The sequence below is a fragment of the Rhinolophus sinicus genome, linkage group LG15 (assembly GCF_036562045.2).
Source record: "Rhinolophus sinicus isolate RSC01 linkage group LG15, ASM3656204v1, whole genome shotgun sequence".
Lineage (NCBI taxonomy): Eukaryota > Metazoa > Chordata > Mammalia > Chiroptera > Rhinolophidae > Rhinolophus > Rhinolophus sinicus.
Window position 1 is genome coordinate 9,046,856 of NC_133764.1, and position 19,885 is coordinate 9,066,740.

Consider the following 19,885-nt stretch of genomic DNA (forward strand, 5'->3'; position numbering starts at 1 on the left):
GACAGATGAAGTGATTTCACTAAAGTCATTCAGCTACGTAATGACAGTCTCTACGCAGGTTCTTGCCTTCCTCTGGCAAGATGAGTCAGATGGACGTCATTAAGTCAGGCGTGAGGCTACCCAAAGGTCATGCCAACCAGGACCTCAGAAATCCTTTTCTTCAGATCCAAAGGTTAGACAGAAGGAGCTGAGGGTCTGTGCCACACAATCCCAGATTAGGCACCCCAACAAGTCCAGAGAAACTTGATTCCATGGGGTTCCACCTAGGTCTTTCGAGGGTGTTCAGACCACATTCACTACATATACAGAATTATTTCTCAGATCCAGTCCTTCAGCCCTCCCAAAATCTTGTGTTCTCCACACAAGAGTTCCACCCGAAGTGCCCTGATCCGAGGGGTATAATTACCCTTGATTTCCATCCTCCATCCTCTGGAGTCATAGAGCCTCGATCTTTACCCTTGACCACACCCTGTCTCTGCCCAATCCTCTGTCCCAGGCTCTATTGTGGTGTCATCATGATGTCACACCAAGTCTGGCCTTTCAGGGTATTAGGGGACCACAAGGGCTATGTAGATGGAAAATTAATCTATGGCACAATAAAATATATTGTAGGTAGGGAGGACATTATAGAATTGAGCAATAGAAGAACAAAAATGGATCATTGCTAGAGACTATCTGTAATTCTCTTTTGCCCAGTTTTAAAGCTGGCAGGGAAAAATTAGGGCAAGTCACACCTAGCATTTGTCTGACCACTCCGGTGTTTCTTTGGTGGCGTTACTTTGCCGTAGGCTGGTGTCAATCTAAAGAAAGCTTCTTCTGCACAACACAGAGACCAGGATTTGGAAGTGAGTATGAGTAACTCGTTCCTCCCATTAATGCAGTATTTACACACAGCTTCTTTCTTTTTTATTTTTATGTTTTTAATTTATTTTTTAAATTCATTGGGGTGACAATTGTTAGTAAAATTACATAGATTTCAGGTGTACAATTCTGTATTACATCATCTATAAATCCCATTGTGTGTTCACCACCCAGAGTCAGTTCTCCTTCCATCACCATATATTTGATCCCCCTTACCCTCATCTCCCACCCCCCACCCCCCTTACCCTCTGGGAACCACTAAACTATTGTCTGAACACACAGCTTCTTAACTTACTCAGAGTAGGGTTCTCATTAGAGACACTTTCTTTTTTTTGTTGTTTTCTTTTTAATATATGCATTCAGGTAGAATGCTGAGGGGGAGGGGGATATGTTTGAAGAACTGAGAAAGCTTGCAGGAACCCATCAATAAATAGTAAATGCCTCAAAATTTGTCCAGTTTACCTTGATTGTCACTTCCAAAAGAGGGTGCTACCACTCTATTTCCCTCTGAAACTTTCCATACTTGCCAGAAAGTAAGAAAACAAAGTTTGAGGAACAGAGAGAAATACCCCTAAAAGCAGAAACATTACATTGAGATTCACCCTGGAAAGATCAAGTTTAAAATTACATCTGGCTCGAAGCCACGGCTACAGCTCGAAGGGAGGACCATGGAGATGCTGGTAACACTTCCCTCGCCACGCGGGGAAAACTAGTCTTCGAAGGGCAGGTTGCTGACCTGGCTAACACAACCCAGATTCAACGGCGGTGAGAAAGAAATGAAATTTGGACCTTGGGAGTGGGGGGAGGTAGGGGTTGGAACGAGTAACTGTTCCCTGCAGGCCAGTCTGGTGCTCAGACTTTTAGACTCATTGTAAGTTGCTACTGCAACACAAGAGCAAAGTGTGTGACTGGTCTTTGGTGCAGCATGGCAGTATTAAAGACTGATGCTAAACCTCACACACACACAAAAACGTGGAAAGCAATTCGAAGACACTGATAAAAGGGCAAGAATCCAGACTTCAGGAGACAGGACGAGTGGTGTGGCTATCTCCTGTGTTTCTGCCCACCCACCACTTAGCATGTCCCCAAGCAGAGCCCAGACCTTGCCATGAGTGACAGATCAGTGACATAAGCAACAAGGTCTTTAATGGCTGTGTGCGACTTAAGTAGAAATGCTACTGGATAGGGCTGCTGTTCAAATGAGGACCTTGATTTTGGGGGCAATAGAAGCCCCAACTGGCCAAGCCCAGGTAATGGCGATCAGCCATCAAAGGTAAAGCCGATAGTCATGTCATCAGATCTCCAGGGATGGTATGACATGCGAGATGCTAACTGTGGTGTGGGCTTGCCAGTAAACAAATGAACAGGTAGGCCACCCAGGTCTTAATTACGTGGAATACACAAAAATTCTCCAGCTGTGGGAAACTAAAACCCTGACTTGCATTAAAGAGTCTTAACTTTTTATCCAATTCTCTGACTTGAGTCAGTTCACAAATCCAAACCACCTTAAATGAGAGGATAATTGGGTCCCACTGTGGAAGAATCCTCCTGATACCATGTCTGCCCCATAATTCTCTCTCCCAGCCATTCCCAAAAGGAATGGCTGCCATCTGCCTGGGCTGACACTACCCCCCAGGGACGCAGTCCACCGCCAGCCTTTGTCATTCTGCATAGTGGTGTGTGATGGCCTGCTGATAAGTGGAGTTCTAGCCCAATTTTGCATATTGGGAGGCCCAGTGGAAACGGGGCCCTTTCTGGGGATATTTCAACATTCTGAGTGTTTAATGGCCTGTTTGGCCTCAGCAAGTCGCAGAATGCCCTTTGGTTCCCCCGGCCAAGTCTCATGTGACCCTGTTGGCTTATTTCATAATCCCTCTGCTGCCCTACACTACCTTAGTTATGTTTACTAGTTATTTGTCTCTTCCAACTAGAATAGAAGTGGCTTGAAAGCTGGAACCATGCCAACCTTATACACTGTTACATTCCCAGAGCCTGAAGAGCAGTTATTCTATAGTATACCCTCAAATGTTCCTAGGGTAAATTACGGTAAATCAGTCTGTCACTGGAGCAGTCCCTCCCCATCAACAGAGTCAATCAAAAGCAAAACTGCATCCCTGGAATAGTCAGAAATTAGAGCACAGGACTTAAAGCGTGCTGTGTCCTGTCACCCCTCCACCAGCTCCCCAGTGGGTGCAAAAGGCTCGTGGGACTTGGAGAACAGCTGCATCTATCAAAAACTTAATCAAGTAGTGAGTGCAATTACAGGGGCTTCTCAGATGGAGTCTCCTTGCTGGAATAAACAACCATCGCTCCTGGCACTCGGGAGAAAGCTGGTGATCTGGCAAATGCATCTTTCTCTGTTTTGATGAACAGAGAACACCAGACGCCGTTTGGTTTCAACTGGCAGGGTGTGTCGTATACCGTCAGAGGGGTGGCCTTACTATTTCTAGTCATTCAGAGCATGAAACCCAGAGCTAGGTTCAAATCCTGGCTCTGCTACTTACCACCTGTGTGACTTTAGGCAAATTACTTCACCTCTCTGTGCCTCAGTTTCCGCATCTATAAAACGGAGAGAAAAGTACCTACCTCAAAAAACTATTATGAACTAAACGAGCTGATACTGTAAAGTGTTTAGAAGAGCATCTTGCACACAGTAAGTGCTATAAAAATGGTAGCTAGCTGTAACCATTAAGGGTTCACCTTTGCAGCTCCAATACATAATCAAGTCAGCAGTTGCTTGATTAACTCACCAGCCCTCAGGACATCATGCTGGTGCTGGTTCACTAGAGGTGACATCCTGCTGACGTGATCTGGAAAGCAGGATGCAGCTAGCACATACCTCTCCATTTGTTCCCAGAACTGTAATTATGTAACTCCTGTAGATTAGGAACTCTTCTCCTCTCGTCTTCCTACCTTCCTCCTCCAACCCGGTGGGCCCTTGGAGCTTCTGACACCACCAGTAGGACCTCCCAGCCTAAGATTGTGGACTTGCAAACACTTCCTTCTACTAGAGGAAGAGAGCGGGAATGGAGAATAAAGGAAGGGCGCCCCAGACCTGGAGGACGCTTTAGGAGTCAGGAGTGAGCTCTTATTACCAGACCAGTGACCACGCCTCAGGAGCACGGCTTGGTTCAGGAAGAGTACTTTGACTTGCAGAGAAATGGGAGGCACGTTCTGCCCCACTGAGCTAGCCCAATCACTGGCTATGCTCCTATCGGCCTCAATGGCTTTTAACCTTCCACAAACTCCAATTCACAAATTTCCAGGGGCATCTTTGAGATTGGAAAAGAGCATCCAAGTATTTCTGCCATGCTTCCTCCATAAGCATCATATGACCAGGTGCCTGCAGCCTCACTCTGATGCATGGCCAAGGTTGAAACCAGGCACCAGTCCTGGCAGAAATCTGACCCAATCCTTTCCCCTGTTCTGTTCTCACAGACTTCCTAGCCAGGCCACTCTACAGGGGGAAACAGCCTCAGGGAAGGAGATACCAGGGGGCCTCAAGCATCCTTGTTGAAGACCCCAAAGGGTCGATATTCCCACCAGTGTTCATGTGTAACTGACTCTCTACAAACCTCCAAGTTCAGAGCCTAGTGCAAATACTCCAATTTGTGGTGCATTATGGAAAATACTGGGGCGGGCGTATGGCTCAGTTGGTTAGAGCATGAGCTCTTAACAACAAAGTTGCCAGTTCGATTCCCACATGGGCCAGTGAACTGCGCCTTCCACAACTAGATTGAAAACAACGAGTTGAGTTTGGAGCTGAGCTGCTGGTGGGCAACCAGTTGGCTCAGTGGTTAGAGTGAGGTGCTCATAACACCAAGGTCACCGGTTCGATTCCCACGTGGTCCAGTGAGAAGGAACGGCTTGAGCTTGGAGCTGAGCTGCTGGTGGACGGCTGGTTGGCTCAGTGGTTAGAGCATGGTGCTCATAACACCAAAGTCGCGGGTTAAATTCCCACATGGGCCAGTGAGATGCACACTCCACATCTAGATTGAAAACAATGACCTGACTTGGAGCTGAGTTTCTCCCCACAACTAGATTGAAAAAACGACTTCACATCCTGGAAAAACACACTGTTCCCCAATATTCCCCAATAATAAAAAAATTTTAAAAAAGAAAGAAAATATTGTTAATACTAGGGACCCGCTCATGATATCCAAGGGTATTCTAAAAGTTGAGGCCTTATAGGGGAGAAGCTTGGGGGTGCATGTCTGAGTCACACCCCAAGCCCTTAGAGGACAAAGACAGTGAGGCCGCACTTCGGAAGAGCATGGGAGCTAAATATGACAAATGAGAGTCAACTGAAGAGCAAGACCCAGATAGAGCAGGAAGACCCCGAGACTCCCATCACCCAAGCGGGCATGGAGGGCATGGACAATCATATCTTCCACACTGCCTGAGAGCACATCAACCAAGACTGGAAGAGAACCTGGACTTCTTTTGAAATGCAAACCCACAGGTCTATCTACTGGCATACGTACGCCCTCTGGTGAGTCAGGAGCCTGGGTCCTCCTGCTCTCTCTCTGTTATCTTAGTTCTTGCTGTCTTAGAACTCTTGCTCAAAAGTAAGCAGTCTTTCTCAGTGAGGGAAAAAAATAGCAGCGACATACCAATGAGTCACGCAGCATGTATGAGGGAAAACTGAATTTTTGGAATTGAGTGTCTTCAACAAGTGGTTCCCATCAGAAAGGAACTACTTCTAGAAAATGGACTATTTAAATACAGATCCACCAGTAACCTCAACTGTCAAGCTCCGGGCCTGGGGTCAGGCTTAGCAGTTTCCCAGGAAGTAGTGACAAGATATTTGTTAGAACAGCTACTGAAGAGCGTGCAAAGTTCTAGGAAATGGGACAGTCAGATAGGCTCAGCCTCTTACATCCTCACAAGTACGAAAGAGATCTCGAGAGAGAGACCGGAGGAGTTTCTACTTCTTATAAAACAGCAAGGGGGCGGCCAGATAGCTCACTTGGTTAAAGCGCGAACTCTGAACAGGGTTGCTGTTCGATTCCCACATGGGCCAGTGAGCTGTGCCCTCTGCAACTAGATTGAAGACAATGAGCTGCCGCTGAGCTGCCGGAGGGGTGGCCAGATGGCTCAGTTGGTTAGAGTGCAGGCTCTCAACAACAAGGTTGCCGGTTCAATTCCCACATGGGATGGTGAGCTGCCCCCTATCCTGCAACTAAAGATTGAAAATGGCGACTGGACTGCGCCCTCCACAACTAGACTGAAGGACAACGACTTGGAGCTGATGGGCCCTGGAGAAACACACTGTTCTCCAACATTCCCCAATAAAGTTTATTAAAAAAATGAAAGAAAGAAAAAAAAACCCAGCACGTCATTTTAATTAAAAGCATTTTAAAATTTCAGAAACAAATAACAACTGTCTGATATCAACAGCAATGAGTCAAGCTGACGCAGCAGGAGCAAAACAAGATCGTTTATCAAACTTGAATAATTCAGATAGCCATTTGTGTGTTTCACTGATGGGCTTTTATTAAAATTGTACATAGATCCCACAGTTAAATTTTTTTTTAAAAAAAGAACTTTTTTCCTAGTATCAAAATAGTTACCTTTTTTAAATACCTTGAAAATCTTTAACACAATTATTTTATATATTAAATATTCTCCTAAAATCTTAATCCTCTCTCTCTTCTAGAATCTTGCATTACTGTCACTACCACTTTTTTTTTGACATCTTTAGTGTTTTATCCCAGAGAAGCATTAAAAGGGAAAGAAGATTTTCCTGTAAAGTCAGCTACCGTGTTTCCCCGAAAATAACCTAGCCGGACCATCAGCTCTAATTGCGTCTTCTAGAGCAAAAATTAATGTAATCTAAGACCTGGTATTATATTATATTATACAAGGTATTATATTATATTATATTAGACCGAGTATTATATTAATTTTTGCTCCAAAAGATGCTTTAGAGCTGATGGTCCGGCTAGGTCTTATTTTCAGGGAAACATGGTATTTAAATTAAACATTTTGTAACACTAGGAGAGGCCAATAACAATATTTGATTTGATATTTAAGATTTGTATTAACTAGGCTTCCCTACAGAGTTATGTTGTAAGGTCTGCCCACATCCAATTGCTCTTCCGTGCAGGTACTCAGGTCCTGGAATTCAAAAACAGTTCTTGCCCAGAAATAGTAATGCTGACCCAATAGCACCCTCTGGTGTCTTGCAGGTATAAAAGCAGCCAACAATACAGGAAGGTATGTGGATATGAGGTGTTAGAAATCTATTATAGATAACGAGACCAAAAAATTTTCATTTTTCAGGGGTCACAAGACAACTGGCTTCCCCAAATCCCACTCTCAACACAGGCTACCTATAGCTGCTCCGTCTCGAGTTGAGAAAATGCCAGTTTCACACAATACTGGAACCCACCATCAAAAGCTGGACTCTGGTAATGTTTTCGTTCGACCTAAGGAAAGAGTGTGGTATTTCACTTTTTGCAAGGTGCTGAAAGAAGTCTGTTCCCCAGGAACACTCCTTTGTGACATGCTCAAGGCACTGGCCCTCGTGGGCCTGCTGGCCTTTCGAGGGAGGTGGAGAGAGCTGGGCGCAGACTGAACAGCACCCTCCAGGCGGCTGGTCGGGCCCCTGGCCAGGCTGTCTTGAATCCTCAGGGAAGGGGACGAGCCTTGATCCTGCTCATTCACAGCTGGGCTCAGCTTGCTGCTCCCCAGGGAGGCTGGGGACACCTGGGGGCCCACCGCAGCCCTGTCATACTTCTTGTTCTCTTTCTTCCAAAACATAGACCTCAAAAGGGTAAGGGTCCCCTGAGAGAATCTGTCGGTCTCAGAGTCCCTTTCTTCTGCCTTAGCCCTGAACTTGGCTAAGGGATTTCGGCGACTGTCTACACTGTTTCTAGATAATGCTGCAGCTCGTGAAGCCTCCTTGGGGGAGGGTGCTCTGCTACTGCTCCCCACCTGGCCACTTCCCTTCCAGTTGGTGGTCTTCTGACCCTCTGGCTGGGCTCGTTTCTCATTGTCCATTGAGGGCATCACCGTGAGGGGCAGCTCAAACTGCTTGGGAAGCCTGATATCCTGTCTTGTGTTTTCCTTCAATTTCCTTGCTGTGTTTAGACCGTCTGAGATTCCAGGGCCTGCACCATGGCTGGGGTGGCCCAAAGGGCAGGGCACGTCGGCCAGTACTCTCTCACTGGCTCGTCCACTATCTTCACTCTTAGCAGAGAGGGTGGCATTTGACCTTGTCACCACTGACTTCTCATCCCCGCCAGCAGTGCCTGTCAACAGCGGCACGATGGACTGGCTCGTGGATCGAGGTCTCCGTCTGGACTCCAAGTACTCCACCAACTCGACAGATGCGACAACTGGTTTCTCCCTGTGTCCAAAAGACCACCGGAGGGGCATGGTCTTGAAGGTCCCCTGCTTGGCTCGGGAAGGGGTGGGCGCCTTCATGCTGATGCTTCTGCCTTTTATACTTCGTACCAAAGTCCTGGACTCCAGCCCTCCTGAAAGAGACACCAAGAGCATCAGTGCCCAAATATGCCTCCAGCTGCAGGGCCAGTCATTTCACAGGCATTGATTGAGCCCCTCTGATGAAGCTGGCACTGTGCTGGCCTTTCAGGACACAGTAGTGACTAAGACACTATGGTTCCTTCCCTTGGGAGCGTCATGTTTTCACCCACTATTCCACTGAATCCATTTACAATTCTGAAACCACGGGGCACACCAGTGCCAAAGAAGATAGCTGGATTATAGGCAGCTACGTGCCCAGGCCGTGCAGACTCCTGATTAAGCCCAGTCTAGTCCTAGGATTTAACGTCACTTTCATTCATCTTTAAATAGTCCCATGAAACAGAATGCTCAGCAAAATTCTGCTTATTGGACCTGCTTTTCCAGGTCTAATTAGATGCATGTACCTTTCAAACGCAAGAATCTCGACATCCTACCCTGGGCTAAAAAGAACTGAATTGTGTGTCTGATTTTATCAGAGCTGCCACATATGCCTCCATAGGGTGTTTTGTAACATCTGCATATAGATGGAAAGATGTTTTTGATGTATACTGTCAAACGATGAATAGAGTCTAGAAAAACTTAGCATAACCCAACTTGCAAAAAAAAAAAAAAAAAATATATATATATATATATATATATGTATATATGTGTGTGTTGATGTGTGTATGCATGTATAATGCATGCAGGTCAAAACACACAAACAAGTATGGAGAAACTAACACTAAAATGACAAGGTGCAGAGGGGGCAATGGAGGTGCTGTCTAAGACTGATTTTCCTCTCAATTCTTTTATGTATCTCCACATTCCCAAAGGAAACATCCATAAAACCAGGGCTGTGTAGTTTTTCTTAAGAAACACTCATTCAGTTATAAAAACAATTCCATTTACAATAGCATCAAAAAGAATAAAATAATTAGGAATTAACCAAGGAAGTGAAAGACTTGTACACTGAAAGCTACAACACATTGCTAAAAGGAATTAAAGACAACCTACATAAATGGAAACACATCCCATGTTCAAGGATTGGAAGCCTTAATATTGTTAAAATGCCAATAGTACCCACGGTGATCTGTAGGGTTAATGCAATCGCTATCAAAATGCCAATGAACTTTTTTGCAGAAATAGAAAAATTCATCCCCAAATTCATATGGAATCTCAAGGGACCCTGAATGGCCAGTCACAAAAAGACAAACACTGTATGATTCCACTTTATGAAGTACCTAGAACAGTCACAATCAGAGAGACAGAGAGTATAAAGGGGATTACCGGGGGCTGGGGGGAGAGGGCAATATGGAGTCAGTGTTTCATTGGCACAGAGTTTCAGATTCACAAGACGAATAGTTATGGGCATGGACGGTGGTGATGGCTGCACAACAATCTGCCTGTATTTAATGTTACCAAACTGTACGTTTAAAAATGGTGAAGATGAGAAACTCTGTCGTGTGTATTTTACCACAATAAAAAAAGTTTAAAAAAAAGAACGCTCGGTCACGAGTCATTGTACCATTAAGATGCCCTGACTTACAAGATGCCTGTAATCCCTGAGAAAGAAACCTTCCACTGAAACACACAACATGGTACAAGGACAGTCACACACATTTATAGAGAGATCCTAGGTCAATTATGCAAGCGTGCTACCCACAGCTGTCCACGCTCATCCTGGAGCATGAGAACTCCAAAACCGAGTAAAAACCACGGCCACCAGAAGCCCCCATAAAGACTAGCACACCCACTCACACATGCTGTATGGAGAGGCACCAGGGACTCTCAGGGCCACAGGTGAGAGGGCTCTGGGAGGTCAGAGGTCAAGGGGTCACAGTGTAGCCAGGAGGGAAAGTGCAACACACCTCAGCCAGGCTTCCCAGGAAGAAATGATGGGAAGGCGAAGGAGTAAAATGCCCATTGATGACAGGAGGAGTTTGACCGCATCTCACAGGTTCCTTGAGAATTTCACCTTTTAGATTTTTCACAGGTAATATTTGGGTATTTTTTTCTTTGAAGCACTTCTTCAGATTAGCCAGCAATAGACACAATTGCACCCAAAATACTTTGCGATTTCAGTTTTGATTTGACACCGTTGCTCCGCCATTAAATTCCCATACCTCAGAGGAAAAAAATTTTAAAATTCTGGGGTCTGAGAGGTGTGTGAAGTTTTTTTCCTCTTCCACAGCCTTGACAAGGGCAGAAAGAGAAGCTTTGTATTAAGAGGACAAAGCTATGATGACTTTTGGTCTTTCAAAACAACACAGCCCGTAGCCCTGGCAGGTGGTGAGATGGGTTGGCAGGGGCCCTAACACACCAACCTTCCATTCTTCCTGGTATGAAAGGGCCTGAGGCCAGGCCCACATCACCCTGCGGCTCCATTTCATGGCAACCACAGATGTCCACGCAACCCCTTTCTCCTCTTTCTCAAGACGGCAGTGGGAAAGCACCTTTGCTATCTTTATTCTATTTCATTCTATTTACTGGACTCTAACAGGATCTGACAGACAGCCAAAGCTTTAGATCAATGGAGAAATAAATGGCATAAGGACAGAGGGAACAGGAAATGCAGTGCTTACTATCAAATATCTTGCTTCTGAGGTAGGGGGGCTAAGTCCCAGTGCTCTTCCCGCGGAGATGCTGGGGGCCAGAGACAGAGGTTCAGAGACCCCCACCCCCCAAACACCTCTGTGTTTCTCTCCTGTGGAATCTCTGGCCTTGCTCATGCCCAGTCTGGCTTGAGAACCAGAAAGGGCCTGGCGTCTTAAGCCACCTTGAGGATGTGAACAGTTAAGTTCTTCCTGAAGGTCCTATGAGCTCCAGAGCCCCCCAAATTCACAAGAAGCCTCGTCACACTGGTGGTGCCTGTACCACTGGGGGCACAGCCCCCACCGACCTCCCGTCCCACACAGTGGCTCTGGAGCCAGCAGATGCTGTCCTGAGAAATGCCACATCTGTTCCTATGTGACTTTTTATCCTCAGCTAATGAGATGGGGCATCCATCCAACCTCACAACGTGTGCCATGAGCAGGGGGCAGGCAGGGGCTTCTCCTCACCATCCTTAGCCCACCTGCAGCAGGACAAGACTTTTCCTAGTCCAGCGCTTTCAGTCTCTCCAAGGGTTGTAACCTAGGCATTCAATAAATATTTAATAGGAGCCTACTGTGTACCAAGGACAGTTTTCAGTGCTGGGGATACAGCTGTGTAAAAAATTACAAAGTGCTTGTCTGCTATGGGATTTGACAAAAAACAAAAATATACAATATCATGGAATGGAATGATAAAGAGTTATGAGGAAGAATGAGGGGGAGGGGAAATACAGGGTCGTCAGCAAGTGATGAGTGAGGAGAGACCTGAGTGAGAGACGGAGGAAGCCACATGGAGATCTGGGAAAACAGGCTCCAGCAAGAGGGAGCAGCAAGTGCAAAGGCCCTGAGGCACAGGGAAGCTTGGTGGGTCAAGGAAACAGGAAAGAGAGCACCATGGTTGGAGCCAAGGAAAAAAAGGGTCCCCACTAGGATCTTCATCTTCTAACCCAAATCTGTATTTAGAGACATCTCTGTGTCTTTTTGCAGAGTGCAACCTGGGGCAAGCCTGACCCCCAAACATTTCTCTGGTCCCCAAGAAGGTAAGGAGAAACTACATAGATGAGCAAAGCCTCTCCACCTCTGAGAGTAAGCCAGCAGGATGAGGCTGGTGAGGAAAAAGGCTGCCTCAGAACTCAAGGCCACTGCCCCTTCCATCACTCTAAGAATCATCACGACTCAAAAGAGGGTGGAGGGGAGCCCCACTGGGCAGAAACAGAAAAATAACAACACATATAAGCGGGTCCAGCAAGCAAAGGATAAGAATATGCAACCATCAGAACAGCCCTGTAATGAAATAGAGCCACTGGAGTAAAACAAACAACTTAAAATTAAAGCCCTCAAGGAGATTCAAATAGAGAACAACAGGGAACTGGAAAATATAAATTTCAGGTTTTTAAACTCAGTAAGTGACTCGAAGGCATCCAAGGTCACTGTTGAGACTCAAATTAGTGGCTTGAAATTTATGAAAATTCCATAATCATGGAAGCAATGTCTCCGACCATAGAGCAAAATGACAGAGACAGAAATCACAGGAAAAAGCTAGGAGACATAAAGGACAAATCCAGGAGACCCACTAGGCAAACAATAGGAACTTTAAAAGTAGGTGAGACAATAATTAAACAAAGAACAAACATTTCCCTAAAGAAAAGCCTGCATCTGTAGAAGGAAAGGCCTCCCCGAGATTTACGTAGGGCTGATGAACAGAACACATACCAAGGCATATTCTGGTAGAATTTCTGAACTCCAGTGTCAAAGACAGAATCTCAAAAGCTTCCAGACAGAAAGAACAAGTGATTCTCATGTGAAAAAGAATGGGCTTCTCATCAGCACCCAGAGGCCTGGTAGACTGTGGGAAAACATCTGAGAGAAAAGGATTGCAACCCAAGAATCCTCCAACCAGCCAAGCTGCCATTCACTCCCAGTGAAAGAAAATATTTGTGGCTATGCAAAGAGTTAGAGAACATAACACACATACCTTAAAGGAACTCTGACCAAACCCTAATGAATCAGAACTGAGACCTCAGAATAGAGGGTCACGGAAAGAAGACAGACAGCGGTGCTCAGTGGACCCTGCAATCCATGTACCATCCACCCATGTGGGGGACAAATGGTCTTAGAATGTGTAACACAACGGTAAGTAAGTGTGCTTGGGACAGGAAAAGTGCTGCAAGAAGAATTAGAATTGGTCTGGAAGAGTATTAAACTGGCTCAGAAAAATCCAAGAGTTGGGGATTGAGAGGGTGAAGAGTTCCTAAAACAGACCAGAGGGAACACATAAAAGCATTTCAAAGCTCTTATCTGGAGGGGAATGACATGGAAGCATTATGTAGGTCTCATCTTATTGGAGGGAGGAGAGAAGGCAGTGAGGAAATAGAATGACTTACAGGAAAGAGTCGGCTTCTCATATCCACATAATAACAGGGAAATGAATTTAACTATAAATATTTGGAAAGATAAAACAATTAGCAAGATGGAAAAGAACAGCAGAACTTTCAAAGTGAACAAGGGGGACAAAAAGGGAACAAATAGCAACACGATCAAATCAGTAAAAATAAGAAAAAAAAAGAAAAACAATAGAAAAAAATTTAAATGAATTAAAATCAAATTCTGTAGTTGTTACATTAAATATGAATAGACTGAACTCTCCCATCATAAGATAGGCTCTGAATTTCTGACATTAAAAAAAAAGCAACATACTTTTCACCAGAAACCACTTAAAACTTTTAACTCTCCAAGAAAGACTCAAAAAGCAAAAGAGAAGAGCAAAATAGTATCAGGAAAATGCAAACACAAAGAAAGGAGGAAGTGGTTGAAATTATTAACCTTAAAAAAAAGTAGATTTTAAGACTAAAAGCATTAAGCAAGATAAAGAGAAACATTATAATGAGAAGAAACACAATTTATAAATTGGATCTAATAGTCATCAGCTTACAGACACCTATTAACAAAGCAGCTAACAATGCACAACAAAAATGGTTAAGGTTCCTGGAGTACTTGATTAAAAGTACAGCTATCCAGGAAGGTGCCTGTGTACCTCCTTCCTAGCCAGGCGGTCCCAGATAAGGTCAATTTAAAGACAGAGGGGGATTGAATACAACAATCAACTCACCTAATTTATAGCAGTGATGTCAAGTTCACATCCCTCAAATAGACAATATACAAGATTTTATATGTACACAGAACATTTGTAAAATAATACTCATGTACTTATTCAATCACAAAAAGAGAATGTTTGAAAACCACATTCTTGGCTCCCAGTCCACAAAATTAGCAATAAAGGTGAGCAAAAAATCTTACATACTTGAAACTCCCAGATAACCTTTAGATCAAAGAAGAAATCAGAACTGAAATAACATACTATCTGGAAATCACTGAAAAAGAGAAAAACAAAACCTCTGAGGCCCAGTAAAAACCACAGAAGAAATATATCATCGGAGCACTCATATGACTGAAAACCTGAGGACGCTTAAGTCCCAGGGCCCTTACTCCAGGGGGCTTCTGAGAAAAACCCCAGCAATGTTTCCACATGATCATGTTTTTATAAAAGTTGCAAAAGTAAGGTGTTCTTATATCTTTTCCTTGTATAACCTCTCCTGACACCTGTCCTCAATTATATAAGGTACAGTCCTGACACAACTTCAATCTATCCATTTTAGTTTAAAATGCCTTTATTATTATAATGTCCCATAACCAGAGCTACTGGAAGGATGAAGTTCCCAAGCTATCAGTGTAGTATGCTACAGAGGACAGCTGGCACTTGGGAGGGACACTTCTATATTCAACGGCACCATCCCTGGGAATGGCAGGACATTGAGCATCCCTGCCCCCTTGGGGACTAAATGCCAGTGGTCCCCTCTACTCCTTCTGACAGTAAAAATGTTCACCCACATACCCACGGGGAGAGGAGGTCATACCAACCACTACTGAAGACCCACAGGCTAGATTTTGATCTTGCCCCGGTTTAGTACTAACAAGACGATAAGGCTGGATTTTCAACCATCTTGGAGCTTCTCAAACAGGTTTCAAAATCTATTGTGATTTTATTCAAACCCCAAGAGGGAAAGCTCCCTTTGAAAGCAAGGGGCTTGTCGTGTCCAAACAGAATAAGTTCAAGTTTGGAATTTATGTCTAAAGGCCACAGATCCAGGACTCTGGCAGCCAGAGGGAGTGGGGTCTAGCTGCAGCCTTGCCGGTTTCCAGGGGGTGCGCTTGTGACCGGTTACTTCCAAGACTCAGCTTTCTCCCTGTAAAAGGGCTACTGATTTCACCTCTCCCGGAGATTTTGATGACTGGATGAGATAAATAAAATGCGTGCAAGGGTCTGGAGGCCAGTTATTCTTAAATATTATTTCACCTCCCACCCCAGCCCTCTCTCTGTCTCTCTGGGGAGTTTTCTGGAGCTATGCCTTCCCCTGTCCAAGTAACATGTTGAAAAGTTTGGCCATCATTTGAAGTTGCCTCCTTTTGGGGGAGTCAAACATATTTCTCGCTGGGAAATGGCCTGAAAAATGGCCCGGGGTCCTACGCCACTGGACGGAACTGGGATGAATTTATGAGCTCGTCAGAGGCTCACGCTGATGGGGATGGCAAGAAGCTTGGGAAAGAATGCCTTTTTTTTCTATAGACACTACTCTGAATGTTCAGTCATGAAAATGTGAAGGGAAAAGAAATGCCCCCACAGGACATACTGCATTAAATAGGCTGCCTACACAGAAACCTTTTTAAGGAAATCAGACAAATGCAACATGCACGTAGAGGTGCTCTGATCAGCATTTTTCTAATAGTGAAATATTGGCAGCCAAAATTCCAAACATTGAAAAACAATGAACCAAATGTGATACATAAACCATTATCCACCAGAAAGTTGGATTCCATGATAATCTAAAGCCATTGGCAGCTTTCAGATTCTGTCACATTTATTCATTCATGAATATGGAACCAGAGCCTGGTACACACCAGGTTACTGCATTGGCTACTTTTATACAATAGTAACAAAGTAGAAAGAAATAAACAGCTGCTGAAAAACACATACACTGTGCCCCAGCAATTCCACTCCCAGGTATATACCCAACAGAAACATGGACATGTGCACAAACAAAAGACATGAACAAAATGTTCACAGCATACTACTGGTAATGGCACAAACCAGAAACAACCCCAACATCTAACCACAATGGAATAAACAAGCAAAATGTAATCTACTCTCCCAACGTGGGAGACTGATGAGGGAAGTGGTGCAGCCACCCAGGTGGACATGACACAGAAGGGCGAGTCAGTACACAGTGCACTTAACACAGATGTTTCAGAGCCAACCCGTCATGTATGCTTCACAGCAAAACTAGCATGCATTTTTGGAGTATCCACAAATAACATGAGAAACCATAAATCTATAACAACCCAAGGTGCTTCCCCTGATGCTGAAGGAAAACTCCAGGCCAGACTAAGCCAGACTGCTATTGATTCAAGCCAATCTGTGAACCCACGGGAAAAAGAGCTGGTTCTCCATGTCCCATCTATCATGCTTTCTTTCCCAAATCCCTGATTTTGCTCTTTTTAATTGACAATAGTCAGCAGTCAAGAGAGAACTTTCTCTCTCTCTCTCTCTCTCTCTCTCTCTCTCTCTCTCTCTCCCCAAAGGCCTCCCATCTGCCCTATCTAAGGAGGGCCCCCCTGCATCCTTTCTCCGCCACCCTGGCCTGGATATCTTCTTCTATGATTTACCTCTTTGCCCTTATCCCTGCTTTATACCCACATCCTTGCTCACTTGTGTACATGTGGTCCTCCCCATTAGACAGTAAGCTCCAGGGAGCAGAGGAAGAATGTACCTGACACTGGAGTGGACAGGGGAGGACAGGCAGGCGAGGACTAGATCACGGAAGCCCCGACGTGAGAGATGCATAAACCTCTCATAAACCACTTTACACCCAAGGCCGTGAAACAGCTGCACTTTCGTAAAGATGAGGAGCAACAGTCATTATAGAAAATGAAAATAAAATCAGCAAATTTCACCCACTTGATAAAAACATACCCTTTTCCTGCCTGGAGAGGCTGTTTGTGAAAATGGGAGGGTCGGGCACCGGGGGCCGGGAGGGGCCGGGGGCAGAGCTCCAAGACACCAGGCTTCCCCTCACGCTGCCATTATTGCTCCCGAGCCTCAGGAGCCAGTGGTCAGATAAGGAGGAGCTAGTGGAACCTGCGGAGGAAGCAGAGAGAGGCACGGCTGGACCCAGCTCCATCCTTCTGGGATCCCCCAGGAGCCTCCGGTGGTTAGACTGCCATCCCCGAGCCCTGGAACTACAGGACCAGAATGGAATTATATATACGACAGTTAAGGACCAGAGGAGAAACCTGCAATTGATGCACCAAGCTGCAAAATTTAGGGAAAGGCATTTGGGCAGAGAAAGGAAAATACACTGATGAGTATTGAAATGCTTGTCACCAAGTACGGTTTTCTAAACATGGTATGTTTTTCATTCTTTCTACATCTATCTTCTGTAAAAGGAAGGCAATCTTTGCATTAGTGTTGATTTAGACTTCCTGGCCTTTGGGTTTTATTCGGCCATTTTCCAACAATTGTTGGAGAGCAAATCTGAGTAATTGTAAAAGAAATGCTCTTTCTTCCCAAAGAACAAGATGGCTAGTATACAAAGCAAAGTAAGTCACTTAAAAAGGTCACCTTTATCCATATTTTCCTCCAGACTTCCAAGCAAGTTTGAGATTATCTAATAAACACATCACTGGGAAGTGGTTAAACGGTTACCTTTCCTAGGAAGGCCCTGCAACCCTCGCAACTGACCCTCCCTTTCCAGCAGGACTAACGCAGGTTTACATTACACAAGCTTAATTAAAATCTGGCTTGATGTGAGTGAGACTGGGATTATGGAATTTCCACACCACCAAGAGTCACCTGCCAGATACAAAATAGTCCTTCCCCCTTTCTTGGATTTCAACATGACCACTCCAAACCCTTACAGACGGGATTCCAGCACAGAGTGTTCAAATCTCTAGCAGCAGCCATGCTTCCTCTTCCAGATCCTTGCCTACTCCTTCTGGTCCCTGATGTCTGACGAGGCATCTTCGTAGTGCTTACAGTGACTTCCCAATTCCCCCGTGCCCTGTAATGACCTGTCATGACCTACCTCTCATGGAGCTGCTGGCTGACCAGGACGGGATGCTGTTCCGTTTCTGATAAAAGAGGATGTAAGCCCCTCGGGTAATGACCTCATCTTCTAGGAGCGAGTCCACCGTGCTGTCGTCGTAACTGTACCACTGGCCATCCAGAGAGTTCCGGCAGTAGGCTGCAAAGGTCCAAACCCAAGTCCCATTATTGGAGCCCCCCAAAAGGCAGGAAGACATACCCCACGGGCATAGCTCATAAACGGACATGTTTGTAACAGAATGAGAAACATTGGTCCATTTTTGGCCAGGAATGAATTTTGTGCAGAAAGGATCAACCACTTACACTCCCTGATAAAGTGTGCTGCTACTTTAAGCTGACTCCTTATGGTGTAGCCTTTACTCAGGCAAAAAAAAATCTCCAAAAAAAGGGAGCCCCAAGTTATTTAGCCAGATAATGTCCACATTCACCCCATTTCTTCTAAGAAGTTTCACAATGCACACCTCTACTGCCGTACGTAATGAAAATGTGCCGTTGGATTATAGTACACTTCTTTCCTACCTAAAAATTGAAGTCACACATTTCAGAAAATGCCCATAAATAAGATTCTCACCACCTTCCAAACAATTAAAACACACCTCTGGGAATGGTATCATAACCCACTAACCTGGAGTCAACCAACTTTTTCTCTAATGGACGAGACAGAAACTCTGTTAGGCTTTGCAGGTCACATATGGCACATACCGTCTCTGCTATATATTCCTGTTCTTCGTTTTCGGCACTTTTTAAAATGTGAAAACCATTTTTTACTCATGGGCTGTACAAAAACAGGTACTGGAGTGGATTTGGCCCACAAACCATAGGTTCTGACTCCTGCACCAATGAAAGCCAGGCACCGAGGAGCTTATCTCTGCTCTTCCCTTTCCCTCCCACCCCACGCCCAGTCCAGAAGCTAGAACTACTGATTCTACTTCCAAAAATGTCTCTTGCATACCTTGATTGTCATCACCTGAGCCCCAGAACCCTCCTCCTAACTGAAAGTACAGCTTCCACTCTTGTTCTCTTTTTTCACAGAGCAGAGCTACTACCTCAACTTGTAAACTACATTATGTCTGTACTCCTCCACCTAAAACCTTTCAATGGCTTCCCACCGCCCTCTGGAAAAACTACACACTCTTGTCCATGGCTTACGGTGCCTTCCCATCCAGCCGCAACTTACCCCTGCATCACTACACTGCAGCCCTGACAGGTTTTCATCAGTTCTCACACACACCAATATTCTGCCTCAGGGCCTTTGTACGTGCTACCAGCGCTTCCCTTTATTCACATAGCCAGTTCTACCTCATCTTTCAGCTCTTGACCTAAAGGTAACATTCTCAGACAGGCCTTATCTCTATCACAGACACAATTAATCAATCACCTTTTCATAATGCCAGGTCATGAAAGTGGTAAAGTGACAGCATCTTTTTATTGTCTGCGTCTGAAATTAGACTAAAGTCCCATAAGGGCCGGGCTCATATCTGTCTTGTTTATCACTAAAGCTCCAGCACCTAGCACAGAGTCTGGCACAGAATGAGTACTTCACAAACATTTGTCCGATGAATGAATGAGGGATGACTGTGGATTTCTATACACTCCAGTGCCTTCCAAATTGTGGCTACATTAGTGCACTAGAAACAGTGCACTTCTCAAAAAAATGAAATATTTTAAAGCATTTTTTACATGAAATAATTTATGTTATTCTAGAATAGAACAGACCAAAGTATATGATTATGAATAACTGAACAAGTCCCCAGCTATTTGTTTCTGTCCTTCCAGTTATCTATTTCTTTCAAGATCCTCTAAG

The 19,885-nt window shown here is 44.8% G+C and overlaps 1 protein-coding gene across 2 annotated transcripts in view; it reads right to left on the reverse strand.

Moving 5' to 3' along the window:
• Positions 1-6,199: 6,199 nt before the first annotated feature.
• USP43 (ubiquitin specific peptidase 43) overlaps positions 6,200-19,885 on the reverse strand; it is a 54,820-nt gene continuing 41,134 nt past the window's right edge. For both annotated transcript variants that reach the window (XM_019755224.2, XM_019755223.2), the window contains exons 13-15: positions 18,062-18,220; positions 16,951-17,115; positions 6,200-8,345 (exon numbers count right to left, since the gene is read on the reverse strand). In XM_019755224.2, coding sequence (XP_019610783.2) covers positions 7,258-8,345; positions 16,951-17,115; positions 18,062-18,220 — 1,412 coding nt within the window. In that variant the 3' untranslated portion in view covers positions 6,200-7,257. The remainder of the gene's footprint in view (positions 8,346-16,950; positions 17,116-18,061; positions 18,221-19,885) is intronic.